This window comes from Anticarsia gemmatalis, chromosome 4 (assembly GCF_050436995.1).
Source record: "Anticarsia gemmatalis isolate Benzon Research Colony breed Stoneville strain chromosome 4, ilAntGemm2 primary, whole genome shotgun sequence".
Classification (NCBI taxonomy): Eukaryota; Metazoa; Arthropoda; class Insecta; order Lepidoptera; family Erebidae; genus Anticarsia; species Anticarsia gemmatalis.
This window is the reverse complement of record NC_134748.1, coordinates 11,743,420-11,771,174: the sequence shown is the minus strand read 5'-3', so window position 1 is coordinate 11,771,174 and position 27,755 is coordinate 11,743,420. Positions and strand designations below refer to the sequence as shown.

Here is a 27,755-nt window from a genome sequence, read left to right as displayed (position 1 = left end):
GCGCAAAGCCTTCCGTGCCAAGGCCCGCAACTACGATCCTCACATGGAACAAACACTTGTATGGCCTACAGAAATACATAATGTGTATTTATTCTGGGCTCGACTGTTTATATACTTGTTTTGCGTGTGTGTGATGTGATGAAACATGCTAATATCCACAGTACAATATCCATTTGCATGTATTACAAGATTGTCTACAGCAAGTCTCAGAAATGAGCACGAGAAAACCATGTTTAGATGTCTGGAGGATAATAAAATCGTAAAATTATAAGTGGTAAGGACTAAAAAGAGTTGCCAAGTGTATTTACCACTTTGCAGTCGTCACACATAATATAGTGAGTCTGTCAGGCTCAGGTTTAGACGTTGATTCATACGTGATCTCTGCATATTTTCGTCGTGGCGACTTCGATTTTACATTCATATTTGCCGGATTCCGCGAACGCGCCCTTGTTTACTCGGAACTCGAGAGCTAGCAAACGTCACTGTATTTTTAAGTTGAAATAAATCTATTTTTATTTTTGTCTCGCTGTTTATTTCAGTTTTTCATTTCCCTTTATTTTTAGTTACTTGTGTTTTCCATTTTCCCCGAAGATTGTAGGCCTCGTAAGGCTTCAACGTGTCTGGCAGAATTCGTTGGGCTATTTCACAAGTTCGAAACTTTTTGGTGCTTCACGCGATAACAGACCAATTAAAGCGAAAGCCTTAGATACAAAAGTAAGGGAGGGTCAGTTATTCCAGGAAAGGTTCAGAAGGTTCTGCGACTAAAAATGGACACCTGGGGGCAATTTGATATTCATCAAGGGCTTGAAAGCAATTTGTTCGAATATATAAAATGGTAGAGTAGTATTCTAGTACTCGGATCCTTATTGAATGTTCACGGGTACATAACAGTCACGAACTGTCGTAATTTCGCCGAATGCGTTCGTATCTTCCTTCGCATGTCAAAGACTCGTAGTTCCCGCAATTTACAGTCGTTGCTAGCCGAAGTGTACAAGTCGCTAGTATGCCTAAGTGAATTGGAACATATTTCAGTGGCAAGTACTGCCAACTACTACTCCTAGATATACGCCGTTCATATAGCTTACGCGCGACAGTTTTATGGTTAGTAAAATATGGTCATAGTCGAAAGGACTTCTGAAATGGAAAATGAATATGCAAGCCGCATATTCTCCACAGTTTACTACAGAAAAAGGCTGTTTACCCAATAAACCCTTTTAAAAAGAATTGCTTAATTCAACCTGTCCGATAAACGGCATTATGCTCGCTCCTTATTACATTGGGGCCGACACACAACGGGTCAAATGTGGGTGTATTTATATTCCATTACCTAACCCTTTACGCAGAAGAGTTACAGGTGCGACGTTTGTATGTAAATCATTGTTATCATAACTTTTAAACTCTCGCGTTGCATGTTTAATGTATAATAGAATACGGGAATTAACGGCGCAGGTTGCACTCGCCGTGGTCCCAGGCAGTCTGCCTGGGACCACGGCGAGTGCAACCTGCGCCGAAACGTTAGGCATTTTAAGGTAAAATGCGTGTTCGCGTTAATTCCCGTATTCTATTATACATTAAATCATTGTTTTACTGTTCTGCTGAACACAGGACCCTTGTATAAAAGCTACCCTTGGAAAGATTACATCTGAACACCTCTATCTATTCCACAAAGTATAATTGTGATTTTTGGATGCCAATCTGTTGTAACTTATAGTTTGTAATAATGTGATGTAAGACTTTAGTTATTCCTGTTACAGTCCACGACTGGACTTGTTTGATTCAAGAAGCTACCTCTTTAAGTACTAACGATAGTGGTGTGTTCAAGCGAGTTCGAAAGGGAGGAGGCTTCCATATTCGATTTCAAACGTTTCAGTATGTAGCACACCAATAAGGTATTTCTTAAAAGAAGTTCGCATGATGTGTATTTGAAATAAAATCTTAATATGTTTATTAATTTTTTTAAACGTAGCTTTATTTTAAATGTTAATTGATCCCGTTGCATTGAGTTCATCCAATCCAGGACCTACCCTGGTATAGTCATATAATAATTAAGGAAGAAAAACGACTGTCTAGACAAATTTGTGTGGGCGCTCGAATATTACGCGAATAAGGGCTTAAAATACATATCGTTGGGTCGCAACATCCGCCGGTCGCCATGGATACCTGTGATGTTCGTTCTTCACAGTTCTTACGTGGAAAGTTCCAATTAGACAAAGGGAACTGTCGACATGGCGACAAATTAAAAGATAAAGTAATACATCTTCCGCGAGAGTTTCATTAATTGTCTTGAATATTCAGGGACTCCTAAAAGCAAAGATAAAATGGAAAACTATCTGCGACTCATGAAAATATTTCCTATTTTACTGAGGCAATAATTAGGCTTCAGAAAATAACAATACAGCGGTCGGGACAATTCGAAGAAGACTCAATAAATGGCTTTTTCTTGAGTGACATATGCCTTAGACAAACTTACGTCGTACCCAATAAATAAAGAACTCACCTGTACAATACAGAGCGACATAGTCGTCCGGCGTCGCCGTCCCTTCCGGTAGACTCCATGACACCTTAAACTCCTGGCCTTCTAACGTCCAGTTTATCGTAGCTTTGGCACCATACACATCTCCTTTCTCGTCAACCTCTTTACTCAACGTCTCTTTGTCTATGGCACTGGTTTCTTCGTCTTTGGATGCATTGGCACTTGGTTCTTCCGCCACTTCACTGCCGCCATTCTCCAGCGGTTCTTCAATGTCAGTCGGTTGGTCTTTCACGGAACAATCCACGTCATGACCGTCAGACATGACTTCACAACGCACGATTTAAATACACATTTTCTTAAACTCCACTGCAATATCACCGAACTTTTTAATTGAAGAATGTACCTAACATATGGGAAAACGGAAAATATTCGATTCTGGATTTGATTAAGTAATGAACTAGATTAAGTAAACGTAAATAGAAGTATGTGTGATGTCGGCACTACTTAAAAGTAAAACAAACTTCGTAAAGTTAGAAGGGAAGTGGGAACATGAATATCTTGAGGGGTTGTTAGTGATACTGAGACTGATATGTCCACCACCCCCTCCCCGCGGGTGGGGGCGGCCAGACGTCGGCGACGTCGCGACGCCAGCCCGGCCGGCGCCGCCGCCGACCTACTGCCGCCAGCCGCCTGCCGCCTAATGCGTCCTATTCAACTCTCAGCAAAATCACTACAAGTGTTCACTTGTGCACTGATTTCAATTGTAAGGATTCTCTTAGCATTGCAAATGATATGTTTTATTTATAAAAGCTATGTCGATTATTTCATAAGAAGAATTTTTTAATGTTCTTAATTTTTGCATTTGTCTTTGTCACCTTTGGGTAAGCTCAGTAGTATTATTTATGTTCAATCATAATTATTGCCTAAAATTTTTAGAAGGTGCATTGACAAGGTATGGGCATGAGCAAGCATTCTAACACATTCTGAGATTTTCTTCTCAAAATCTTTTATAGTACAAACAATATTCATGGCTGGAGGAACTAAAACCATTATAAATTATTTCATAGAATGATGATTGATAGAGAATCAATTATAGTTGGTATACAATTTATTAAAACAGGCTTTCATTTACTCATTACATGAATAACTCAGACCCAGAATAAAAAAGCCCAAATTTAACTTGTTACATTAATATTTATGTTCTTCAGCATCCCCGGATAAAAAGATGTACTATGATTTTAAATACATACATATTTTATGTAATAGCTAGCCATGATAAAGCTTCCTCTTTAAGTATTTAACTGTTTAAGCTTTACTGAACTTAAATATGTGGGTCTAGTTTATTTAATAATAAAATGTAATATTTATTATTGTTATAGAAATAAACTCTTATTTCATGGTTTCTGATGGCATTAGACCCTAAAATAAATATGTTTCAACTTGGTTTTACCACCACATTAATTGACATAAGTTTATAAACAAGAAACTTTATGATTTATGAATTAAATGTGTAAAAAGGGTATTATGAGAGAATTATATTTTTTTTATGAAATGCATGTTTGAATATTATGAATGAAAATGGGATTGTTATCCAGCACCGTGAATTTGTTTACAATAATTAATTAATGAGTGATTTTGATTGCATCGTTCTTTTTTCGTTCTAGTTATAATCAATAACTGTGCAATAAAAACAAAATCCTATAATAGCAATGACACAAAAACTGTGAGGTTCGTGAGATATTAAATGATTCCACACCACTACATACACTTTCCAGAAAAATATTTTGAGTTTTTCACACAAAAATTACTGTCAATGATTTTTTAATAGCGATTTTCGAAAAAAATTGGCTTTTCTCCAATGCAGCGATTCTGTCCGCAGCGGATGACATTGACATTTTGGTATGTTTAGAAACTGAATACGGATGTTCTGGATGGTCTATTTAATTCTACTGTAAAAACATTATTTATTTAGTTTTATACAAAATAGCGTTCATTTAGAATGAAATGGTTGTTTTTATCATGTTTGATGGCATGCAGTCTTATTTGTCTGCACCTAAAAACTAGGTAAATTCGATCACAATACAAAATTTATCGGTTTTATGACGAAAGGTAAAATGTCAAAAAGAAACAAAACATTCCAGTTCCATCGTAAGCTGTAATATTTCGCATAAATGACAATATTGTTGAGCAGTACTTAGCGAGCAAAGCCGTGTGACTAAAAGAGATAAAACAAAACGTATGTCACTAACATCAAATAGTGAAAATTAAGGGATTTTGAATTCAAAAACTTTAACTGTGGAGTTTTGCGTTTCTCTTTAATTTATTTTATATTTCATTTAAAAACAATGACTTCTATTGCCCCGTCAGATACCGAGTCCAATGTGAGTGGATTTATACGATACAGTGATAAGAATGTTAAACATCTTTATACTTCAATGCTTGAGGTAAGTTTGAAACATTCTTTGCTATTAATCGCTATTTACATCTATTTAACCCACAGGGCTACGCTTGTGTGGAAATCTAGATAATACGCAGCTAGAATCGTTTAAAAATATCTCGTTGTTTTAAAGTATTGTAAATCAGTAGGTAGTTAGATTAGTAATTCACTGTGTTCTCACAAACAATATCTTCGGCTTTGTGAGAGGCTAATTGGATATGTTAAGCAACAAAAAGTTTCTTTAGTTCACTTAATCTTTATGTTTACAGAATATGGAAGCCATCAACCAAGATATACTGAAGGTAGAGAAGAATATCAAGAACTTAGTCAAGCAAGCCGGTCCGCTTGAGAGCCAGTTGTCAGCATTACTCCAATCTTTACCCAAACCAAGCCTTAACTTACCTATGGAGACTGATTAGTATTAGATGTGAAGAAGTGCCTAGACTTAATTCCTAGATTTTAATTGTATATTATAATGTTGTATGTGATGACTTTTTATAAAATAAAATTAAATATTTTGTAAGCTTTTGTCTTTTTTTTTATTATTGCATAAGTTTGACTCATATCAAGCTTGTTAAAACCTTTTTTGAGTTTACCTACAGTTACTAAAATCAGCCTCTTTGCTTACCTTCAAAAAAAGCTTTCTTTGCATTATGATTAGACTTGAAATACAGTGACAGTTTAGTGTCAAAAATAGGAATATAAATATTTATTTGTAACAATTTATTTGAATATTATATAAAATGGCAGTGAGTGCTAGACCTAAATCACCAAGCCGTGTAGAGGCAATGTCCAAGGCACTGGTATGCAAGCCTCTTTACAGTAATCGAGTGCTTTTAGGTAAATAAATGAACACCATACTATTTCCCAAATAGTTCTCTTCTGTACCTTGAGGTTTACCGACTAACACATTTTTTTTTAAGAAGTTTCTAATTATACCCACTAACCAGTTGAACCAGTCAATCTATACCATACAAACATAGGAAAAAATACAGCATAAATAAAATATTATTATTAAGCAGTGGCACACAATATCTGGTTCCTAGTTGTTAGCTTTTTTGGAACAATAAAATGTCATCACATTAGTAAAAGCCCACTTGTAGGTATTACACAATACTATTGAAATGTTTGTTATATTACTTCAGGCAATTGGGTTGAAGAGAGGATTGAATGCCCTAGAGCTGGTACTTTCTATTTTCCTCCAAAAGAGGTAATTGACTATGAGAAGCTCAAGCCAGAATCCAGACAGCCTGATTTCAGAATAAATAAGCTGAATAGTACTCAGGTAAGGGACATGTAACGCCATCTGTTAGTGACTTTGAAAACTAGAAAAAAATGGTAATCTGAAATTGACCAAGCAAGCCAAATTGTTATACCAAAAAATATTCATAAACCAAGAAATTCTTTTTTTCTGTAGCACAATATTTCTGACTGCTAAATCGAACAGCGCCCTTGTGAATGCTATTTTAATTCACTACTTTATTAAAGTTTAGTTATATTTGCCGAACAGCTGAGGACGCCATTAATATTTAGACTTCTTATCCTTATAGCTTAATGCTGTTTCTCTAATCAGGGTAACATCCAGTCGGTCATCAGACACGACAGTCACGACGCCTGTGCGAACTACGCGACGACTAACGACTTGGTCTACAATCACATGCCTAAACCGCTGTGTGGGCCCGTACAGAGGTACTACAAGAAAGCACAGCATCAGTGGTACCCTCAACCAGATCTCATGAAATGCTTTGTGCGTAATACGGATACAATTATTTAGTTATCTTTACCTAGCCTTTAGCCGCCTCCTTCATTTTCGTCCCCGTGCAATTTATTCTAAGAAATATGAAACCCAGAATTTACCACTTTGCCACAATATCAGCTGAATCTGTTTAGTAGTTCAACAGTGAAAACGTGGCACATAGACAAACAATTTTTTCGCAATTTTTGCGGTGTATTTTATGTATCTGCAAGTAGAGTCCGTATTTCCTTACAGGGCAATGCAACTGAATGGGGTTTGAGACGCAACTTGCAGCACGAGTGGAAGTGTACCGATGTGTCTGACTACCAGTCGACTCTGTACGATGACACTTATGTGCCGCCGCACCCTTGTCAGTATCTGCAGCCTAACGAGAGGAAGGCCAGGAATTCGTAAGTATTTCTTGTATGACTTTATTGTAACTTCAGTCACGCTAAAAACTAATAGAATGTCAAAGCTGTCCATATACCTGAGGTTGTGATGTTAGGAGTCATGATTTACCAAGAAAATGAAACCACTTTATACAATTTTACCATTTTTTTTATTGCAGGAGTTTCACAAAAAGTTTCCGTTTTAAGATGACAAAATCAAAACGATGATAACATCAAGAATCATTTTTCCACTTTTTGCAAAAAATTATTTAGTCTTTACAATATCACATTTTGTTCGAGAATAGGACAGTGACGTCCATATAAAAATTGTTAACAATACAATAATTCTTAATGCTTTCATATCGCCATTACCCTGGCACCAACACGAGATCAGCAAATACGTCTTACAAACTAAGTTTAGTCTCAAACGTTACGACTAACAACCGCTTACAACTAATATGATATAACTTAACAAAATTTCTTAACATAATGGCAGTTCACAGAACTTTCATAAAAATGTATAAAATTAAAGAGGTAAGAGCGAAAAAAATAGTACGTACGAATATAAAGAACTGTTAGAAACATAATCGCCGTTGACTAGCGGGCAAGCATTAGCGAGACGTGAAGCCATTCACTGGCGGCAGTTTGATGAGGCCCGACCCGCTCGGCGTCTTGAACATACTGCTCTGTACGTATGACTGATGCTGAGCGAACACGTTCGGCGACGCGGGGCCCGGGGCCTGCTGACTGAACTTAGGCAGTGGTATATGCACGTGACTATTATATTGCATCTGCGGGAACACCGGCGAGCTCACGCGATTGAAATTCTGAGGTGACTGAAACCCGTTATACGTGGTCATGGCCGGAAAACGATCGAGAACCATCGGCTCCCCGCACACGGATTCTTCGCGTGAGGAGGGCTGAGAAAAGACGTTGCGCTGATTCATGCTGGATGTTTGAGATTCGAAGCCTGAACTCTGGCTCGAGGAGCGACTACCGTCTACACTGAACAGTTGTCTCTCGCCTTCAGAACCCCAGTAGCCTCCCGCAACCCAAGAAGTGCTATGACCCAATTTGCTTGGAGATATCAGAGGCCGAGAACGCGTCATCGGCGTTGGAGCTACAAAACTGGGGGTGGCAGTGAATTTTCTCAATGAGAATATAGAATTTGTTTTCTTTTTAGTCTTTGTAGGACTACCTATACACAAGGAACTTATGCTTTCGTCTAATTCAGAGTCTGAGTCATCTTTAGCGAGCTTCTGATATTTATTGAATGAAGGCTTTACAAAAACGGTATCAGAGACTGAACTTGGACTTTTACTTATCACAGAATTGACACAAAACGTCGAGTTTAGTTTTGGTTTGGTCCACGCACTTTCTGATCTAGGCGTGAATGACCTTCCATTCAACATGGTTGCGTTAAGTGGACTGATTGTTTCGTTTGAAGACTCTGAGAAGTTATGGACGCCGAACTTGCTGAGTGAGACATCATCGTCGGTGTCCAGATGTATGGGTTCATCGTCATCGTCGATGAGCGAGTTAGTGGAGCCGTTGATGAGTTGATGCCGCTTTGGCGTCGTCGGCACCTTCATAGTCATTTTCTTAACTTCTGTTTTCATACTTCTATATACTATAATCACTATCAAAGTACATATCATCTGAAACAATAATTGTTTTGTATTAGTTTTGGATTTATAATTCTTTAACAATTTTGTAGAATAATAACAAGTTTCTAAATATTTTGCCTTTTTTATTCTCAATTCAGTAATGTTAAATTAAACAGTTAGGCAAATAATTTTTATAAGCAAAAGTTAGATAATACCCACCTTAGCTAAACTCAAATATAAAGGTTCAAGAGCCACATATTGGTGGCCGAGTGAAGCAGCTACAAATACCAGCCATTGCAAGTCAAGTATTAAAGTATTCTTTAAACTGTTCACATTCCAAATGAGTCCTATTGTTTGTAAAATGCATACAAAACTCCCAAGAGCTTTCTGTGTTGTCAAATTAACCTGGTCAAACTTCACTTGTCTAAAATTAAAACTTTTTGGCATCATTTTCATATCAAATATGTCATAGAAATAATTTTCTAATGCTGGGAATGTCATTGTAGTCTTCATTTCAATAATAGAATATACTCTTTCTAGAAGACCTAGTGTTATTTGCTTTATATTAGTTATTGTACTAAGTAAATTCTTGTATCTTAATGTTAAGTTTGTGTATAATTCAAAAGAAACCAGTATAAAAAGTATAACTGCAATAAGCATTGAGGTATTGTTTATAAACTTTTTAAGGAATTCATTTCGTCTTTCGCGCTTTACATTTCTCTTGTCTGGTGTCCTCTTTTCTATTAGTTTGGACCCAAGAAGTGACTCTTTCTCTTTGTGTAACTTTGTTTGGAGAACTTTCTTGCAAGGGCTGCATAATTTGTAAGCTTTCTCTAACTGCAACCTGAAATTAAAAATATATTTTAAAACACAAATACAATTTAAGCACACACCTGGTCAAAAGTTTTCAAACACTTCACAAAAAATGAGATGCTAATTTATTCAATAGACTCGATAGTTACCAATACCAAATATTGACAGACATATCACTAGACACTACCCACATGTTTCACTCAGTAGAGGCCAGTAGTGGCCCACTGTATGATACACTAAAGACTGGTATGCAGATTTTCAAAATAGCCGCAGATGTACTCTCGTAAATGGGATAAGTAAACATGACTCTTACAGTGACTGATAACATTCGCTAAGCAATTAGTTGCCGCTGAGATAAGCAATATGTGCTAAATTCTCTGGCCTCAAAACTCTTAATATGTTTGCAGAAGGCCATTGAGTATGATTTATTATATTATATTTTATGCCTATCATAGTAAGGACTATTATTGAATAACTGTTGGTCTATTTGGAGTAGTAAAATGAGAGGCAATTGAGCAAATACATTTATTTGACATTGTGCTAGTCACACCACTTTATGATATTAAACAGGTATAGGACTGTGCAATTTTTAGAGGAAAATATTGAGGCATATTTAATTCATTATGCCAATACTTGAAAACAAGGAAAAATATTTCTGTAATAATTTAAATGCAGCTCTGAATTATGCCTATAAGTTAAAGAGCTTCAGTAGGTGTTTGACTACCTATTAATTTCATGCTAATCATTGTTTGTTAGTATAAAAACTCACACTGAGTAGACAAAGATAAGAAACTAATTTGACTGATCATTGAGTGTGAAAACCTGAAAAATATTCTAGATTACAATTCTCATAAATTAACATTATTTAATGGGTCATTGCTTAATTAGTAATTAAATGAATAGCTTAAATTGTTTTGTCAGCTTTTTAAAAGAAGACCCTATTTATTTATTCAGAAATGTGCAACATTTTTTTATCTATAACTCATTTTGAACTTGAGGTAGATGCAGTAATTTTAATGATTTTCTGACTGTCTAGAGGGCCAAAATCAATAAGTGCTATGATTTTGTGATTCTTACCTGTATGACTCTATTTCCTCGTCATAATTCTTCTCATGCATAGGAACAAAGTTGGCCAGCTGCGTCACCTTGAGTTGCTGGTTGATGTTACACATCTTGCAGAGACCGTTCTTGGGCGGACTGTTTTGGAATACCTTTGGTGTCTTATTAACTTGGTCATTAAACGCAGTGATTGGTTTATTGTAGTCTCCATCCTAGAATTATGAGTAAAATACTTGGTTTATAACATAATGAATAACTCATCTATATGTATATGGGTAACCTTGGGTCATAAGACTATCCCACTTGTCTTGTTATTATTTTCATGTGAACTTTCCAGGAGAGGCAAACACATTTTCGATGTAACTGTGTAAAGTTAATTTTACATGTGATTCTATAAATAAACTGATACATGGCTAGTCTCAGCACATTTTTCGTGCCTATATATTACTCCACATGACTACCAATGCTGAAACTTTGCCAAATTTTACCCAAATTATTGGGTGAGAAATATAAAAATTTGTCATAAGAACATGTTGCATAATATAAATTATACCCAATACTACAATAAAATCACTATCAGTTACATAATATGTGATTGAAATTCGCTATTTCATTCATAATTGATAAAATACTCACCTTGGTAAATCCATTGTACTGTTCACATTTTCGGCAAGTCCAGCTATTGCGATCTGGATATTTTACCCAAAAATAGCTGTTACAGAACCAGCAGTTTACTCGCCATGGTAAAGCTGACCTGCAAACAATAAAATAAAATTTTATAACATGTATCAGGCGGGAAAGCGTTACCTCTAACCTCAATGGCTTACCGTAATTTGAAAAGTAATTTTATTAGTAACACAGTACACAAAACAACAGCTATACTAATCAGCACTGATTCCATTTTATAAATATATTTCATTCTTTGTCACGTTTTATTACTAAAAAATCTTTAATTTCTTAACCTAAAAATACACCCATTTTGTTTGCCATAGATAATTCTTGTCTTTTCCTTCAAAGAAGTAGAAAGTTTTACACACAGGTAATTAAGAAATAGGCATTTATTTTCTTATGGCAACACAAACAAAAAATATAATATGCGAAAGGTATAGGCATAAATAAATGCTCAACCGGTGTAGATAGCAGGGCTTATCACCATAAGTTAGAGTTATCAACTTGCTCACCACACACACAGAATCCTAGGATCAATGGTTGAGTAAAAATCGTGTAGAAAGTCTTATGTCGAACAAGTCCCGATCCCGAACAAATAGAAAGAAAAATATAAAAGTAATCTGCGTTATGGTTTAGCTTTTAAATATAGTTAGGTAACACTTAAGCCCAACGCACACGACGCTTGTTTTGCTGCTAGATAGCTTGCTAGAATTTGCCGCTGGGTTCGAAGTTGGCTGTGGCGCTAGGTGCGCTGATGGCTCCCTTGGTAGGTTGGCTTCACACGGTGCTTGTCGCTAGGCGTGCATCGAAGTGATATTAAATTGATTTCTCAAATTGTGAAACTTGGTTGAGCACTCTTTTGCCGTCACGGTTGGCTTTAACCCCAAAACTGCGTTCCTCACTCTATCAAGAGCCTCAGTTCGAAGACGCTTGTTGTGGTAATTCGGAGTATTTGTTGCATACAAACACGGTTCTTCTTTGTATGCGTCAATTAAAGCATTAATTTGCTCCGGAGACCACCTTTGCGACATATTTTTTCAACAACAGAGCACGAAAAAAAGAGAACACGCAAGCAAGCCATCACGAAAAATAGCACACGTTCTATCATCGACAGCCAGCACGCAACCACGCTGCAGAGCCAGCAGTGACGTCACTTTCTCGCAGCGCTGCCAGCAGAGTAGCCAGCAGAGGGCCCCGCAAGCAATCCAGCAGCAAAACAAGCGTCGTGTGCAGCGGGCTTTAGCTGTATATTTATATGAATTTAATATAAAAACGAAAATATGTTGCTGCACGATGATGTTGCTATAATTTTGTACAATGATAAACGTTTACATTGACGTCAAATAAAAGGACAGAATTTAGGTTATGTGTCATGTGTCACACGCTCATGGTGTCAAAAACACAAGATTTGATAAACATTGAAATAAACTTGTTTTAATACTGTATTTCCTGAGCAAAGGTTGGATTAAAAGACTGCAAACAATCAGAATGTTACCGGATACCATTTTATATTTGTGTAACTACGACGAACAAGTAAATACCAGTGAGTAATCTTTCTAAATACTTTGAACACTCTCCTACCTATAAAATTAGATTTTTTTAAATAACCTTAACACTTTCAGGTAATGAAAATATTACTAAGCTATGGTCAGGGGAATGGTCACTCAAGGATACCGATATCTGCAAGGAATTGTTAGCTTCAGGCCTTGAAACAGATACTCTAAAAGATGTGATAAAAAAGTATCAAAGTGATAAAGCTTCTCTAGAACAAATACTTTTTGCATCTGCTAGTTCATTTTTAACGTTCTGTGATCGCAACTGGAACACACACCCGGCAGAACTAGATATAAACAACTTTTTTGGTGTCGAGTGGCCGAAAGAAATTGATGCGAGTTTAAATCTTCAGAGGGATTCGGAACCTTTGTACGTGAATATTTTACACCCAGAGCTATTGTATTTCTCTACACAAGTCTTCAGTGCTCTTTGTAGTGTTGATCAAAGCTTGGTAAGTGATTTTATATGAAACAAATTTGAATAGACTAAGAATCTAACTGAATACTCATTTTCCAATTTTGCATGCATACTTTACATCTAAGAAGCGTAAAACTATTCTATAACTAAATTAGCTTATTTGTAAAATATACATTCAAAATAACCTAGCAGAAAAGCTAATTTGTGTGAGTTAATTAATAAAACTAACAAAACATGACCTTTTACTAATATATCACCTATATCTTACAGTTGCATCTATGGTGGTACTTCAGAAGTAAGGTGGCTCACCAGCGAGCATTAGAAGACACCAGCGCCACTCTGTACTCTGACCTTGAGATCATCATTGCTAAGCTTACGAACTTACTCCACACAATACAAGATAAGCCAAGGTTACAGATACTCTTGTGCATGGAGATAGCTCAGGCTTACCTCATGTATGGGAGAGTGCAACGAGTTGAGGAGTACTTGACTAGAGCTAGGGATTTAGCTGGATTGAAGTTGGAACTAAAAGGTGAGAGACTTTGAAATTTATTGTGGATTTATAAAGTGATGATTTAAAGTGGCACACACCTTCAGAGTAAAGAATATATATTTTTAGGAAAAAAGGTGGTGGTGTTTAGAGTAACATGCAACATCATGTATTTTTATTATTTTACATAAGATTGTGCAATATGATGTAATCATTTTATTGATGTTTCACAAAACAGAAACGCTAAAACAGCCCTAAGCCACCTGGTCTTTTATTAGCCCTTTATGTTTAACATTGCTGGGCAAAGGGCTCCTCTCTTATTTTTTCTCTTTATGATGTGATACTTCTTTTTTACAAAATTACTACAGCTTTTGGACTGTTAGAATAAGAATTTGGAATAAAGCATAATTTTTCGAGATTTCATATTGCAATTGCATTAGCAATTGAACAAAATCAAAAGATCTTAGAATTGTATTCATGTCATCTACTACTATTAATATATCTTCTTTCTAGGCATCCTGGGTAAAAGAACAAAATTCCAGCAGAACTCTTTACCCCAGCTTGCTCTATCCAGCAAGTTAGACTCTGCAGTAGAGCGACCATCAGCTGAAGAGAGTCATGGCAACACTGAGCTGCCTCCCGACCTGGAACTGCAAGATGATGTGAGGTTGAACAAGATAGAATATGCTGAGAAGATCAGCCAGGCTGAACTGCCCAGCTTGGAGCAGGTGCTTTGTTTGTTGACTATGTAAGTAGATGTAGTAGTTTTTCGTTTTGTGAGTAATTTTCCCAGTGTCACTTAGATGGTAGCATGTAATATGCCCGTCGGAATATAAGTCATTTATCCATACTAATATTATAAATGCGAAAGTAACTCTGTCTGTCTGTCTGTCTGTCTGTCTGTCTGTCTGTCTGTCTGCTACTCAATCACGTCTAAACTACTGAACCAATTTGCATGAAATTTGGTATGGAGATATTTTGATACCCGAGAAAGGACATAGGCTACTTTTTACCCCGGGAAAATGACGCATTTCCCGGGAAAATTCAACGAAGTCGCGAACAATCAATATTATAATGACATTTAATTAACAAAATTCCGTTGCCATGGGAACTGTTTTAAAGGCAGATGCCTTAGCGCGACTTCGTTATACTAAGAGATATAATTATTTTGAGGATATTTTTCGTGAAAAAAAAGCATATTTTATAATATATCATCACGCTACGACCAATAGGAGCAGAGTAGGTAACAGTAAAAAGTATTACAAAAACATGGAAAATTCTGACCCATTCTCTCTTATGTGACGCAAGCGAAGTTGCGCGGGTCAGCTAGTCATTTATAATCATAGTCAGTATTTTGCGTGTGTGATAAGGCAACACCAAAACAGCGAAATATGTCTGAAAATATAAATTAATATGTAGTTAGACCAGAACTCCAACACGCGTAAGGAACAGCCCTGACACCATTATATCTACATATTTTACGAATTATGTTTTTATTTCTACAACATCCCAATCCAAATTACTTTACACAGATAAACTAAATTAATTGCTAACATTTCTATTGTATCTTCTAGCCAATACCTACTTAAATCTCAACCGAAAGACGCGATCTTAAACGAAGAGATTCAACCGTACATAGAAACAGTACTAACTCAGAAGAAAGGCGCCTGGTCTACGAGAGTAGCAGCACTACTTATCAGATGCAAGCTTGAGGCGAATCATAAAAGAACTGTGGAACGAGCGATGTTGCAGTGTGAGACTATTGTCAATGATAAGACGGGAGCTAGTTCTACTACCAGGTAAGAAAGACTTTTAATAAACTGAAAAACGTCACGAAATTCTGGTGCTTGCCTGCCCCTAAATAATTACGAAGATATTATTCTATTAATAACCTATGATGGACATTATAGTTTTACTGATAATCCAAACATTCAGTGTAATTACTAGCACTTGTGGTATTGAACAAAGATTTCAATAAGTATCACTTTCACTGCGCCATCGAATGCGCGTTTAATACGAAAATATATAAAAATTGTTGGTGTATGAAATCCTTTCACTGCTGTCTTAACTCTTTGACGCTATATTTTTGTCGACATTTGCCGACGAAAGCGACGTGAGCACTTTCTGATTTATCAAGTGTAGCCAACCGTGGCGGTCAAAGGGTTAATTGCGCTCAACACGCGAAATAAGAGGACAGTCTCAGTAATTATAATCAAATACATATTATAGACAATGTATTTCGTATTTCAGATTATCATACCTATGGGCGACAGGGCTACACCCGGCCTGGATGTGGCGCCAACAGCTAGCCGATCTGTACCTCAGTCTGGGTCTAGTAAAGGCCGCGTTAGAAGACTATCAGAAACTGCAGCTGTGGGAGGATGTCATAGTCTGTTATACCATGTTGCAGTTGAGACATAAGGTGAGAATTAGACTAGATAATAGATGCATTCGTTTCCACTTCAACTTGTTGTACCTTGAGTACTCTTTAAAAACGTAAATTTTTTCATCCTCTGAAAAGCTTTATTTGAGAAATTGTTTTAATGTTTTCATGGAAATGTTTGAATAATAAATTTATCAAATTATTCCTCAAAATGAAATGAGGAACGTCTTAGGATAATTTTAATTTCCAACCCAGCTATTTAATATTCAGCATTAAATCAATGTATCTCAATTATCATGGATTATTTTTCAGGCAGCGGAAGTTATACAGCAACAAATAGACATTAACCCTACTGTCAAGTTGTATTGCTTACTGGGTGATGCGACAGGTAAGAACACATTTGTTTGCCCATTTTCATAACAAAAACCATCAACATTACCTAGACTAATCCAGAACATATTTGGTTTATGTAAAACCAAACCCAACAGCTAAAGTGTCTAAGTTGGCAATACATTTTCAATGTTGCCATATTTAAATCAAAAGTGTAAGTAGGTACTATTTAAATTTTCAGACGATGTAAAATGCTTCGAGAAAGCGTGGGAATTCTCGAACCACAAGAGTAGCAGAGCACAGAGACACTGGGGTAACTTTCTGTTTGACCACAAGAAGTATGAAGAATGCATTCCTCATTATGAGTTGTCAGTCGAGATCAATTCGATACAGGAGAGTGTTTGGCTGAGATTGGGGTAAGTAAGATTTTACTAGCAAAATAATATAAAAACTTCACTTTACTTCATTTAAATGATTAGTGAGAAAAATTGTAGGAGAAAGTTGTTAGCTATTCAAGTCAAGTCATTATAAATTTCTTTCGTTGTTTGTGTAAAATCTCGTATTTTCTCTGATGAATAACAATCTGTTCAACAATTTCATTACAATTTTTAACAGAAGTTAACCTAGCACGTATTTAGGTCGTATTGGAACTCTGAGACCTTTAATTAATATTAATTATAGATAAACTGCAAATATAACCAATTAGTCAACATAGCGTACTAAAGTAAAAAATAAAAACCTAACCAGACTGATTACTATTGGTTAAATCTTGGTTATAGCTACGCAGCCCTAATGACGGAGCAATGGGAGACATCAGCTAAGGCGTATCGTCGCTACACATACTTGCAGCCCAACACGTTTGAAGCGTGGAACAATCTCGCTAAGGTGTACGTGCAACAGGGTGACAAGAACAGAGCGTATAGAGCCCTCATGGAAGCACTCAGATTTAACTATGATAATTGGAAGGTAAATGCATTTTTTAACCCTTTTTGTGTAGTTGTGAGTTATTTCAATGAATCCTACTACGAAGAATAAAATGTAAGTTCGAATAGCACAACAACTTAAATATAGTTGATTTTTGTTTATTAAATTATAAAACTGCAACATAAATTAAAAGTTATCTATTTCAAGTTTGTTCTGATTTTACTGACAGCTATGAGCAACTTTACGATTCCAATTTGATAGTTAAAATAGTAAGAAAATTCCCTGTACAATCAAATTAAACAACTAAATACACCTACTACACGGTGATCATAAGACAATTTTCAACCATTTCCTTATTCCAGCTATGGGAGAACGTAATAAACGTAAGCATGAACACCGGCCACTTTGAAGACGTGATCCGTGGCTGTCACCGCCTGCTAGACTTGCAACAGAAGTTTGAGGACATCGAAGTACTGTCGCTACTCGTGAAGGCAATAGCGGAGGATACGAAAGATGCTGATGGCAATGGTGCAGCGAGGTAGGAAAGATATTTTTTTTGGGCAACATTTTGTTTTATTGTAATCGTGTTACAGGGTTTGAGGCACTTTAAATTATAAAAACTGGATTTGTCTTAAACATGGAAGATTATACCTAAATTAACTATTAATACCTACAAGTGTGATGGTTAGCTTTGTTCCGTTCATTCCGTAAATAAACTCATTCCCAGTCGTGACCAATACATATGCATATTTTGACAAAAGAACACACATAAATATAATATTTGGTTTTTGTATATTTTGAGTTAAGAAATGTACAGTAGAGTATTTGGTTATATGGATTCTGTTTCATTTTTAGGTTACGAAAAAGGGTGCTCGAATTATTTGGAAGAATAACGTCAGTACATCAGAACAAGCCTGAGATCTGGCAGCTGTACTCAGATTTAAGTCCTACGTATTTGCTGAGAGCTCAGAGATTATTGAAGGCTTATAGGGGATATACACAGGTACTTATTAAAACGTTTTATTCATATGGATATTTAAGAGAATAATTCATATAGATTAATTATTTATTTATTGTAGTCATCGATTTTTATTGCATCGTTTTACTGAATATTGTTTATTTTCAGAATGGCAACTGGCCTAACAACGTCGAAACGTGCAACCAAGTTATCTACCTAGCTCAGGGTCTTCTAGAACAAAGTCTAAAAGCCAGGCAAGAAGCAGAAGACAAGGACATTCTTCAAGCCAACTCGCAACTATCATCCGCCAGGTTAACTGGCCAGGCAGTAATCAGGGCCGTGGAGAAACAAGACTGGCCTGAGACTAAAAGCAGTCTAGAAGATTTAAAAAATCTATTTTCTGATGTTACAGAATATATGAAATCAGTTATGTAAATTGCAACTTGTTTTATTTATTGTTATTCTACCAATAAAGCCAAACCAAAAGCGTGTCCTAAATTTTCAGCGAGTTAAGTCAAGTACACAAAATAAATAAAAAAACATTTATTTACTCATAACTAAGTTAACTTACCTACTTATCGTCGGATTAGCCCGAAAAGCCCCTGTACTTTCTACTTTGTCGGCCACTATCCCAGTATGCAGTAGGCAAAGGGTATTTTTTTTATTGTGGCAATTTGAAACTGTCAAAATGAAGTTAATTGCGTTTTGTTGTTACTTGCACAAGTAATAAGTAATCCGCGTAATTGGGCCTAGATTTCTAAAATTATAAATTTTCCCATCAGTTAATTTTACTTTTTGTATTTATAGATAAATTCAAAGGAGTGAATTATATTATTGGAAACCTTACGTGGTGTTTGATTCATGTTTAAAGTAAAAACAAAACGTAGCCCACCTGTCACAAATAGTCATAATTGCTTTGAGGGGGTGTTTCAGTTTCTCCAAGAAATTATAAATAATTAGTGTGAGAACTATAATGTCGTGTTAGAAACAATAATAGCTATGGCTACCGCTAACGACGAGGAGATACTGGAGGGTTTCCTCTGTCCAATATGTAAAGCAGACTTGAAATCTGCTTCACAACTTACGAGTCACTTCGAGAGCTTACACCAAGAAGAACAGGATGTGCTGAGATCTTTGAAAGAAATATTTGGTAAAGCGAAGAAAATAATACTTAATAATGAAGATTCGGACTTGAAAGAGACGTTTGATCGTGCGTTAAAGTTCAGTTATCAGGAACATTATTATTTAGACGAGGAACAAACGGTGGGTGTAAGTAGGAGTTCGACAGACTATTTGAAGGGAGTGCGGAGTGCTAGGCTAGAGAGGTACGCGACTGAGACTAATAAGCTGCTAATAAGGCTGGATAAATTAGTGTGTAACATGCCCGCTGAGCCCGCTCAGAGGAAACTACATGAACAGGAAGTGAGTATACATGATACTGATCTTATAATTTATATTATTCTTTGCGTATTGGATGCAGGATGGTAAGCAGGATGTCCATGACTATGTTACTTTAAAATGTATTATAGTTCTGTACTATAATCGTGGACATATATTGTGGACAGTCAATTAATCTGAATGACATAGACTATTCTTCGGTAGTTACAAGACAGAAGATCACAGTATCTATTTAATATGCAGACATTCTAGAGAACCTATAGTGTAGTTATTTTATCTGTCAAGGTATCAAAACAATACCTATTATTCATGTACTCTACTCATATATGCAGTTCTTTCTTTGTTCCATATATGAGGTGTAGCATCACATATATATTTCCATGTTATCTCCATACAATGCATATTCATTTTACAGTTGTACATGTTACAATTTCACTTAATGCAGTTGAAGAAAGTTGAATAATGATTATGGATACTATATATTCTTAGGTTCACATTATACTTTTTAATGATAGAATTACATTACTTTTTTATGGATATGATAAAATTATAAGATTTTAAAAAAGATATGTTGTACACTGAACTTCTATTGCAGTCTTGTGTATATGAGTATAAATTCCTCAACAATCAATATTTTATGATTCAAAGGGTCTAGCTATATTCAGTGTCTGTATGTTTGTAACAACATCATGTGCACCATAAGATTATAAATTGTTTAGTAGAGGAGTTGCTTTTCCCGAAATATTACACACAATCAAGACACGTCTTGCATCGACAATGGCTTGTAGCCATTGTCGATGCAAGACATGTCTTGATTGTGTGTAATATTTTCTGATATTTATATTTATTCTGTTATGTGCTAAACATGTTGTAGTAAATCTTTATAGTTATATTTGGCCTATGACATTTTCATCTTGTTCTACTTGTTTACTAGGTTGGAAAAAATATTGTTCACTTGATCTGTTTTGTTGAAGGACACCACTTTTTTATCATTGCTATTTTTATTAATATCACTTTAGCCAGGTGTTGTTTTATAACTGATAATAATTACTTTTGATTCATTAAAAGTGTATACTATGCATATTAATATTAAATACGGAATAAATATTGTGCAAATATGTACCTAAATGAAAATGGAAAATCTCATCATTCATTATTAGAAGTAAATCACTGTTCAGCTTAGTGTTAAATGTCACTTGATACTTTCTGACTATTGAGTGTCAATGTGATTCATCTATTGTATAGCTTTTCTTCCTCATTTAAGAACAAGTCATACATTTTCTTTACTTAACTCCTATTCATAATTACATGAGACAACACTGAAAACATTTAAGAAAATGAGTTAAATAATTCATTCATTAAACATTCTTTTTACAATACCCAGTCTGTGTGATTGCAGGTGGTGCCATGGTTAGACGGTTCGTCGGTGAAGCTGTGCCCCAACTGTGCCAAGACATTCAACCTGACTCGTCGGAAACATCACTGTAGACTGTGTGGCTCCATCCTGTGTCATGACTGCTCTATGTTCCTAGATATCAATGTTGCTAGTAAGTTTTATAATTTTTCCTTCTAAATAATGCTGGCAAACGAAATTATTAAGTATGTGAACAATAAGAAAAGGCAGACACTTTGTTTAGGAGTTACAATGCTACAGAAAGACATGTCAAACTTATAAAACCTGCAATGTAATATTAAAAATAAAATCAAAAGTTTACACAGACATATGGCATAATCATATTATTATGTGCATAAAAGTCTGTGTTATTTACACACAATACTTGGCATACTTGTTGAATATCATCATTCAATCATGGTGAATACTATTACCATATTACAATCACCCACGCTGTACCGTAATATTTGTTGACGTCGGTACAATTGTCAATGGGACTGAAGCTATTCTTAGCTGATATTTCTTTATCTTATTACCTATATCTAAAAATAAATCCATGTAGAATTTGATGCGCCGTAACTCTGTGGTGAATAGAACAGTTTGCTAATAAATCAATATGAATATGCCCTTGAGTAACATGTTCTTGCTATTAAATTGAATTAGCTAACTGTGAACTGCCCACACCTGCGTAATACGTTCAAGAAAATTATTAATGACTTGAACTAACTTATTATTGTGGGCAATGTTTCCTGATGATATTTTCTATGATTTCCTTGGAATGCTTACTAAACTATATTGAATTACGCAACAATAATGTATTTGAGGTCACTATTTTAAGGGAAGGTTCATATCAGAACGCCAGAATCGACAAATGTATACAAAAACACTGGACTGTTCACACTCAACCGATGATGCGTCGGTGCGAAGCCCATACAAACTAAGTTACGCCCGACGCATTTACCGTCAGATATGAACCTGTCCTAATACATGCATCGTTTTAATTAAAAACTCGAATACTTTGCCTTAGAGTTTTAACTTTGCCCAAAATTTCACGTCGAATTGATAACCTCCTAATTTTTTAAAATATTCGGTTAAAAACAACGTGCAAGACTTTAAAGGCATAAAATTACATTTACTGAAAAACTCAACTCTACCACATTCTTTTACTAAAACCTTCTTTCTTCCTACAGGAACGATAGTAGACCCATCAGCTCCTCAAACATCAAGTCCACCAGAACACGAGATCACGGAGAAGAACGGTCTCCGTCTGTGCGAGCACTGCTTCAACCTGATAGAGTTGAGGAAGCAGGTGCAGGACACAAGGAATGCCAAGACTATACTGATGACAGCTTATGAACAGATGAGGAGTCTTATGGACCAGGCTAGGCCTGCTGTAGCTATGTATGAAAAGGTCGGTAATTAAACATTATATAACAGTATTAGATTTTTTTTTTTGTGTATATTTTGAAAATCTTTGTTGCTGCTACATAAAAACGGATTCTGATTTGAAAATGATGGAGTTATTATTTATTTTTCTTTAAAAAGACATCTCCCGCACTAGAATTGCTCTTGTGTTGCGGGGACTTTTAAAAACATACAAACAACGGACACAAAGCACAACCAGACCCGAAACCATTATTTGTGTATCGCACAAATAATTGCTTCGGGTGGGAATCGAACTCACGACCCGATGCAATAGTATTGACGTGGTGAACTAAACCACTGCGCCGCGGAGGGAATTTTACTAAAAATATCTGAAAAAACGCAACTAATTTTATTGTCAGGAACATAAACATAACATTAAGATGTCGAATTTAATAACCCATAAACAATACTTCTATGTCCCTTCTCCAGATGTGTCAAAGTCTATTCGACGGCGAGACGACGTACAACCTGACGGATGTGAACGCGATGCGCGGTCGTATCGGCAAGCTGGCCGAGGGCATTGACCTGCTGAGCAAGCAGATCGCCACCTTCCCCACGGAGCCCGGCACCAGGCAGGCGAGGTTACAGAACGCTATTAGACAGGCAGCTGCACATTATATAAAGGTACGAAAAAAAAATTAAGCTAATTAATTAACTTGACTCTTTATTTGCCGTATTTAACACTCACATGTAGTTGTGCGTTTGCTAATAATTTGCTGCCAAAAATGCTTTAAGTGATGTGCGATCCCCTTCTTATGCTAAACCTCAGAAAATAATCTTGGACTATACATATATCACAAATTTACATATTTTTTTCGCTAGGCGGCGTTAGTAGTTTTTACTTTACGCTGTGTTGCCATGAGTTTTCTAATTTTTGTCTTTATCACATAATTTATTTATGAAACAGTCTACTTGTAGTTATGGTTTAATCATTTGTAAGCTAGTAATCTCAATCCACTATTGACTATCAAAATAAATAGTAAAATATTTCTTTTGAATATTCCAGGAGGACCTCCTCTCCCTCCGCAAGCTGCCTACTGAAGCTCAAATCGAGGAAGTACGTCGCCAGCGGTACGAGCGAGCTGAAAAACAGATAGCTCTAGAACGTTCCCGCATGGCGCGTGAGGCTGAACGCCGGGACCAGCTCGCCGGGCCCAGCGTGACCAGGGTCGAGCACTCTAGAGTCGATGACGATGATAACCCGCTACTCGAACAGATGAATATTATAAGAGGGTATATTAAGGAAGCGAGGAAGGAGCTCAAGTTTGAAGAGGTGAGTGTCTTTTAACCGACTTGTAGAAAAGAAGACGTATTCAAATCGTTGATAACTTTTGAGGGTTATGTAGAGCGCACATTTTTTTATGTACGCCGTGCATAAGTTTTGATAAGACAGCACTTAAATTACTTAGGAAAACTTTTTATAAGTTTCTTGATTTTAGTGAAGAGTTAGAAAGTTTGAACCGTACTTCAGTATATATGTTGCATACACTTGAATAACCAGCGTATATACGTATACGTCCGTATACGTAGTTTAATAGTAGAATATGCTAATACAAGTGGTAATAAAAAATTGCCTAACATAAGTCGAAGTTAAGTCAAAGCTTTATGATATTCCTTGAAACAATAATACGTAATATTTGGTATTATAAAAGTAGTTAGCAAGTTAACTATTGCATAAATAAAACATCAAATTAATTAAAAACATTTTATTATATTTTCAGGTGGCAATATTAGAGGCGAACCTGAAGGAACTGAAAAAGGAGTACCACCTACAGAAGCTGTCTCAGCCCTAGTCATTCCAAATACATAGTAATAATATATAATATAATATACAAATAGTTACGCACCTCTGTTGTACATTATTTAACTAAATTTCGTTGATTATATTTTATACTATGACACGTAAGAATTAAATTCGTAAATTATTTTTGGGCGTTTTAATTTATGACTAAATAATTATACAATACCTTATTGTATTTGCTCCCTTGTTATAGAACGCTATACTATTATTAAAATAATAAATTAATTGTTATTTGTCAAATTTAGGGTTTTAGTAAAATTTCAAAAAGTTTATAAAGTTGCTGTTTAGATAAATTCAAGCTCTAAGCTCATTAAATATTTAACATAAGACATTATGTTTTGACACATATGTATTAACTTTGTAATATAATCTACTAGAACTAGAACTTCGTATTGCGTCATAATGGATAAAATTAGCATGAAAAGAAAATAAGAAAACTTATGTGCAACGACTATATAAGTCCTTCACAACACACAGTAGAATCAAATAATAATAACAATTACATCTATCAAGGTCTCATTTTATCCAGCTTGTCGAGTTGCTTCAACATTTGCGGGCGCGTACATAGCGCCTTCCTAATCGCATCGTCTAACATCAAACGCTGGTAATAAGGCGGTATCGGCGTATCCTCCATGTGGAACGTATGAATCCTTCCCTGCGTGTCCCCAACGAACACATTGTCGCCCGACGGAGAAAAACTAATATACGTTAGTACTACACCAGTGGAAAACGTATACTCCGCACACGGTATATGGGTTTTACGACGCAAATCCCATACGGATAAAACATTCCCACTCACAGATATTAATATAGTAGCATTAACGGGGCAAAAAGCTACTCCGTATACAGCTGCTGGACATAGTAACGTCATTATCATGTCGTCCATACCTTCGATCCATAGTCGGACAGCATTGTCAGCTCCGCACGACACAAACAAATGCTTGTTGAACGGAGATAGCTCTATGCCGTAGACAGGACCAGCGTGCGCGCGAAACACGTCTATATGTTGGTTCAAATAGTGCGTGGAACATTTGTGAATACATCCCTCGTCTGTCCCCACGTAGTATATATGACTGATGCTTGGATGCCACATCATGCACAACACGCCAGGATATCTGGTAATAGGTACGTCCATCTTCAAACATGTCTTAGCCGTCTCCAACCCTTTCAATTTCCCTTCCACGGTAGAGACCCGCATCATCGGCGTACACAAAAACTCGTGTGTTTTAGTGCTAGTGAATCTGTTTATCCTCCCGTCTTCGCATGTAGTCATTACATATTCGATATCTCTGTCCAAAGCACGCCAGTTTGTTACCCACATGGGTTCAAAGCACGGATTCGTGTCACGGTGACTTGTTGCCATTGTTTTTATGGCGTAGGACGTTATATCTAAGATCATAACGTCTCCATTCCAAAAACCGCACGCCAACCAATTGGGATTTTTCTCAGAGAAAGATACCGAAGTCACTGGACATTTGAAGCGATACAGTCTCTCCGGTTTACACGGATTTTTTGTACACCAAACGCAGATCATGCCCTGGCATTGCTCGGCATAAGCAAATTTCCCATGGCCGACCGCTAAAATGTTCGGATTTTTAGCATTAAACGATATGCTCGTAATTGGCCTGTTCGCGGTATCTGCGCATTCAAAGGTCCAAAGCGGTTTCAGTGTGTAAATATATACCAAATCTAGCGACAGTGGATCCATCTGTATAAGTCCTCTAAACTTTTTCTGAGCATCACCATACTCTAAGGACGCTAAGACACGCTCTGTAAGTAGTACAGCATCCAAAAACTCTGGCGTAGACACAATTTCATCAAAAGTTTTGCCTCCTTTCTTTTCGACAGCTGCAGTTTTCTTCTTTTTCTTTCGTAACATAGCAGGCGCTGCTGATTGATACAAGACCATTTCATCTTCTTCCTCGACCTCTTTAGCTCTGGCGAGTCGCGCGTAAGTGTCGTGCATGTCCCACATGGACGCAAACACGATGGCATTCTTCTTCTGAGGTCTAGTCGCCATCGTATGTCTAGTCTGTGTGATACTTGCCTTAGTTTGAGTCTCTTCGTGAACCATTTTTCTATTTCTTCCCTTTCCCACCGTGATGTATTCATAGTACGTATTTTCATCTTCTACGATATTCGCCTCAGGCGTTCCTTTCTCGTAGGAAATACTCGGTAATCCAAACAAAAACTGAGTTTGGCTTTCTTTAAGTATTACAAATATTTCTTTTGGATAAGACGTGACGGGAATCATTTTTGGTAAATAAAATGCGGACGGTGCTTGGTCTAACACGGCGTCGGCGTCCAGAATGCCCTCTTCCGTATTGAGTGTATAATCGATATGTATGTCGTCAAGGTTGATGGTGGTCGCGTATACTTTCATAGTGGTGCTCTCGGTTGCCGCGCCTGCTGACGTTGATATGCTTAATTTGATTTGAGTTTCGTCTCTGCTTCGTGACCTCGTTTCAAAGGCAGCATGTCCAGCCATAGGATCCATGGATGCAAAATCCGGGTCTGTGATGTCATCCGGCGTGAGATCTTCGTGATCGACTACCACTTTAAACATTTTCCTCTTCTCGAGTAAGGAGGGAGCAGCCTTGAGTTTAACTTGAGACTCTCCTAGACCTTCTATGGTTGAATAAAAGAAGGAACTCTGGTCGCCTATCATGGACTTCGCAGATTTAACAGCGTGAGCCTCCGAGCTTGCTTCCATGATTATTTAATTAAGTACGAATATAACAAATAGAAACAAATATTTTCAAAGTTTCAAATTGCATGCAAAATAAATTGCAATTTGCATTGACACTTCAAGAGTTGACAGATAATTCGTCATAATTTAATACATACAAGAAAAAATCTATCTCTCTGTAGGCGCTGGAAAAAAAAAGGATTCATTCGCCAAAATGGGAAAACATACCTAAGACTACTATGTCGGTCAAAGTAAAATTTTTATTTAGGGAAATGCGAAGAGGTTGATAGGATTATTGAGGTTGATCCGCGTTTTTATACTAAAATGAGCTCACAAAACCAACAAAACTAAACCTAACTTTTTACCCAATTAAAAAAAAAACGCGATTTTACGCGAATTGAAGCATTTTCTACTCACGTTTCCGAATTTGGCACAGTGTCGATTGCACAAAGACATTTCAATCCGTAAAAAAACGAATCTGCACTTTTTCAAACGTTCATTTCAGCGCTCTGCTGGAGAGAAATTGGCAGAAATCTATTGTACCTTGTTTTTTATGTCCATGAAGATCACATTTTAAATTTCAATTACATCCCTGTAAGTTTGTTTAAAGCGCAAAAACTACTGGATTGATATTGACGAAACTTAAAATACTTATTAGAACTTGAGCTGGTGTTAGTTATTTAGTGGACACGAGATAGAGTGTACAAACTAGTCGGCAAAATATCGACACCTAAATCGCAAAAAGCATCGTACTTAAAAAAACATATTATTATTTAGTCTCAAACAATTAATCAAACAAAAATAATTTGTC

The 27,755-nt window shown here is 36.4% G+C and overlaps 6 protein-coding genes across 12 annotated transcripts in view; 3 read left to right on the top strand and 3 right to left on the bottom strand.

Moving 5' to 3' along the window:
- Hecw (Hecw ubiquitin protein ligase) overlaps nucleotides 1-4,360 on the bottom strand; it is a 117,180-nt gene extending 112,820 nt beyond the window's left edge. For 2 of the 3 annotated variants that reach the window (XM_076113821.1, XM_076113823.1), the window contains exons 1-2: nucleotides 4,240-4,360; nucleotides 2,498-2,839 (exon numbers count right to left, since the gene is read on the bottom strand). In XM_076113821.1, the coding sequence (XP_075969936.1) occupies nucleotides 2,498-2,795 (298 nt within the window). In that variant the 5' untranslated portion in view covers nucleotides 2,796-2,839; nucleotides 4,240-4,360. Of the gene's footprint in view, nucleotides 1-2,497; nucleotides 2,877-4,239 lie in introns of all 3 variants that reach the window. The other variant, XM_076113822.1, reaches the window with a different exon arrangement.
- A 1,219-nt stretch (nucleotides 4,361-5,579) lies between these two features.
- On the top strand, nucleotides 5,580-8,342 carry LOC142972580 (cilia- and flagella-associated protein 107-like). The gene is made up of 5 exons (XM_076113820.1): nucleotides 5,580-5,750; nucleotides 6,056-6,195; nucleotides 6,484-6,657; nucleotides 6,901-7,055; nucleotides 7,214-8,342. The coding sequence occupies exons 1-5, from the start codon at nucleotides 5,654-5,656 to the stop codon at nucleotides 7,260-7,262; spliced, it is 615 nt and encodes a 204-aa protein (XP_075969935.1). The 5' UTR covers nucleotides 5,580-5,653; the 3' UTR covers nucleotides 7,263-8,342.
- LOC142972579 (uncharacterized) lies at nucleotides 7,182-18,910 on the bottom strand. 5 transcript variants are annotated; one of them, XM_076113816.1, is made up of 7 exons: nucleotides 18,810-18,910; nucleotides 15,904-16,014; nucleotides 14,199-14,293; nucleotides 11,150-11,267; nucleotides 10,532-10,725; nucleotides 8,861-9,485; nucleotides 7,182-8,692 (listed from the first exon to the last, which is right to left on the bottom strand). In XM_076113816.1, the coding sequence occupies exons 5-7, from the start codon at nucleotides 10,624-10,626 to the stop codon at nucleotides 7,646-7,648; spliced, it is 1,767 nt and encodes a 588-aa protein (XP_075969931.1). In that variant the 5' UTR covers nucleotides 10,627-10,725; nucleotides 11,150-11,267; nucleotides 14,199-14,293; nucleotides 15,904-16,014; nucleotides 18,810-18,910; the 3' UTR covers nucleotides 7,182-7,645. The 5 variants fall into 5 exon arrangements, with proteins under 5 accessions (XP_075969931.1, XP_075969932.1, XP_075969934.1 ...); XM_076113817.1 differs by lacking the exons at nucleotides 14,199-14,293; nucleotides 15,904-16,014 and having other exon boundaries at nucleotides 18,810-18,887; XM_076113819.1 differs by lacking the exons at nucleotides 14,199-14,293; nucleotides 15,904-16,014; nucleotides 18,810-18,910 and adding an exon at nucleotides 11,695-11,717.
- On the top strand, nucleotides 11,772-18,673 carry LOC142972578 (tetratricopeptide repeat protein 27). Its single transcript, XM_076113813.1, has 12 exons — nucleotides 11,772-12,725; nucleotides 12,805-13,187; nucleotides 13,424-13,685; nucleotides 14,157-14,391; nucleotides 15,218-15,442; nucleotides 15,894-16,065; nucleotides 16,339-16,414; nucleotides 16,598-16,772; nucleotides 17,136-17,322; nucleotides 17,643-17,818; nucleotides 18,136-18,283; nucleotides 18,407-18,673. The coding sequence occupies exons 1-12, from the start codon at nucleotides 12,671-12,673 to the stop codon at nucleotides 18,671-18,673; spliced, it is 2,361 nt and encodes a 786-aa protein (XP_075969928.1). The 5' UTR covers nucleotides 11,772-12,670.
- A 228-nt stretch (nucleotides 18,911-19,138) lies between the features above and the next one.
- Rbsn-5 (Rabenosyn-5) lies at nucleotides 19,139-24,381 on the top strand. The gene is made up of 6 exons (XM_076113812.1): nucleotides 19,139-19,660; nucleotides 21,036-21,183; nucleotides 22,220-22,440; nucleotides 22,884-23,078; nucleotides 23,461-23,727; nucleotides 24,176-24,381. The coding sequence occupies exons 1-6, from the start codon at nucleotides 19,238-19,240 to the stop codon at nucleotides 24,245-24,247; spliced, it is 1,326 nt and encodes a 441-aa protein (XP_075969927.1). The 5' UTR covers nucleotides 19,139-19,237; the 3' UTR covers nucleotides 24,248-24,381.
- A 118-nt stretch (nucleotides 24,382-24,499) lies between these two features.
- LOC142972576 (dynein axonemal intermediate chain 4) lies at nucleotides 24,500-27,080 on the bottom strand. The gene has a single exon (XM_076113811.1). It carries the CDS (start codon nucleotides 26,966-26,968, stop codon nucleotides 24,764-24,766), a length of 2,205 nt encoding a protein of 734 aa, XP_075969926.1. The 5' UTR covers nucleotides 26,969-27,080; the 3' UTR covers nucleotides 24,500-24,763.
- Between the last annotated feature and the right edge of the window lie 675 nt (nucleotides 27,081-27,755).

Coding starts and splice junctions, on each gene's coding strand:
- LOC142972580 (XM_076113820.1), top strand. CDS start 5,654: ATGGCAGTGAGTGCTAGACCTAAATCACCAAGCCGTGTAGAGGCAATG. Junction 5,751..6,055: donor CAGTAATCGAGTGCTTTTAG/GTAAATAAATGA, acceptor ATATTACTTCAG/GCAATTGGGTTGAAGAGAGG. Junction 6,658..6,900: donor CAGATCTCATGAAATGCTTT/GTGCGTAATACG, acceptor ATTTCCTTACAG/GGCAATGCAACTGAATGGGG.
- Rbsn-5 (XM_076113812.1), top strand. CDS start 19,238: ATGGCTACCGCTAACGACGAGGAGATACTGGAGGGTTTCCTCTGTCCA. Junction 21,184..22,219: donor CCTAGATATCAATGTTGCTA/GTAAGTTTTATA, acceptor TTCTTCCTACAG/GAACGATAGTAGACCCATCA. Junction 23,728..24,175: donor AGGAGCTCAAGTTTGAAGAG/GTGAGTGTCTTT, acceptor TTATATTTTCAG/GTGGCAATATTAGAGGCGAA.
- LOC142972576 (XM_076113811.1), bottom strand. CDS start 26,968: ATGGAAGCAAGCTCGGAGGCTCACGCTGTTAAATCTGCGAAGTCCATG.
- LOC142972578 (XM_076113813.1), top strand. CDS start 12,671: ATGTTACCGGATACCATTTTATATTTGTGTAACTACGACGAACAAGTA. Junction 12,726..12,804: donor CGACGAACAAGTAAATACCA/GTGAGTAATCTT, acceptor TAACACTTTCAG/GTAATGAAAATATTACTAAG. Junction 14,392..15,217: donor GTGCTTTGTTTGTTGACTAT/GTAAGTAGATGT, acceptor TGTATCTTCTAG/CCAATACCTACTTAAATCTC.
- LOC142972579 (XM_076113815.1), bottom strand. CDS start 11,432: ATGAAATATATTTATAAAATGGAATCAGTGCTGATTAGTATAGCTGTT. Junction 11,268..11,340: donor AAATTACTTTTCAAATTACG/GTAAGCCATTGA, acceptor TATTGTTTGCAG/GTCAGCTTTACCATGGCGAG. Junction 9,486..10,531: donor GAGGAAATAGAGTCATACAG/GTAAGAATCACA, acceptor TTTTAATTTCAG/GTTGCAGTTAGAGAAAGCTT.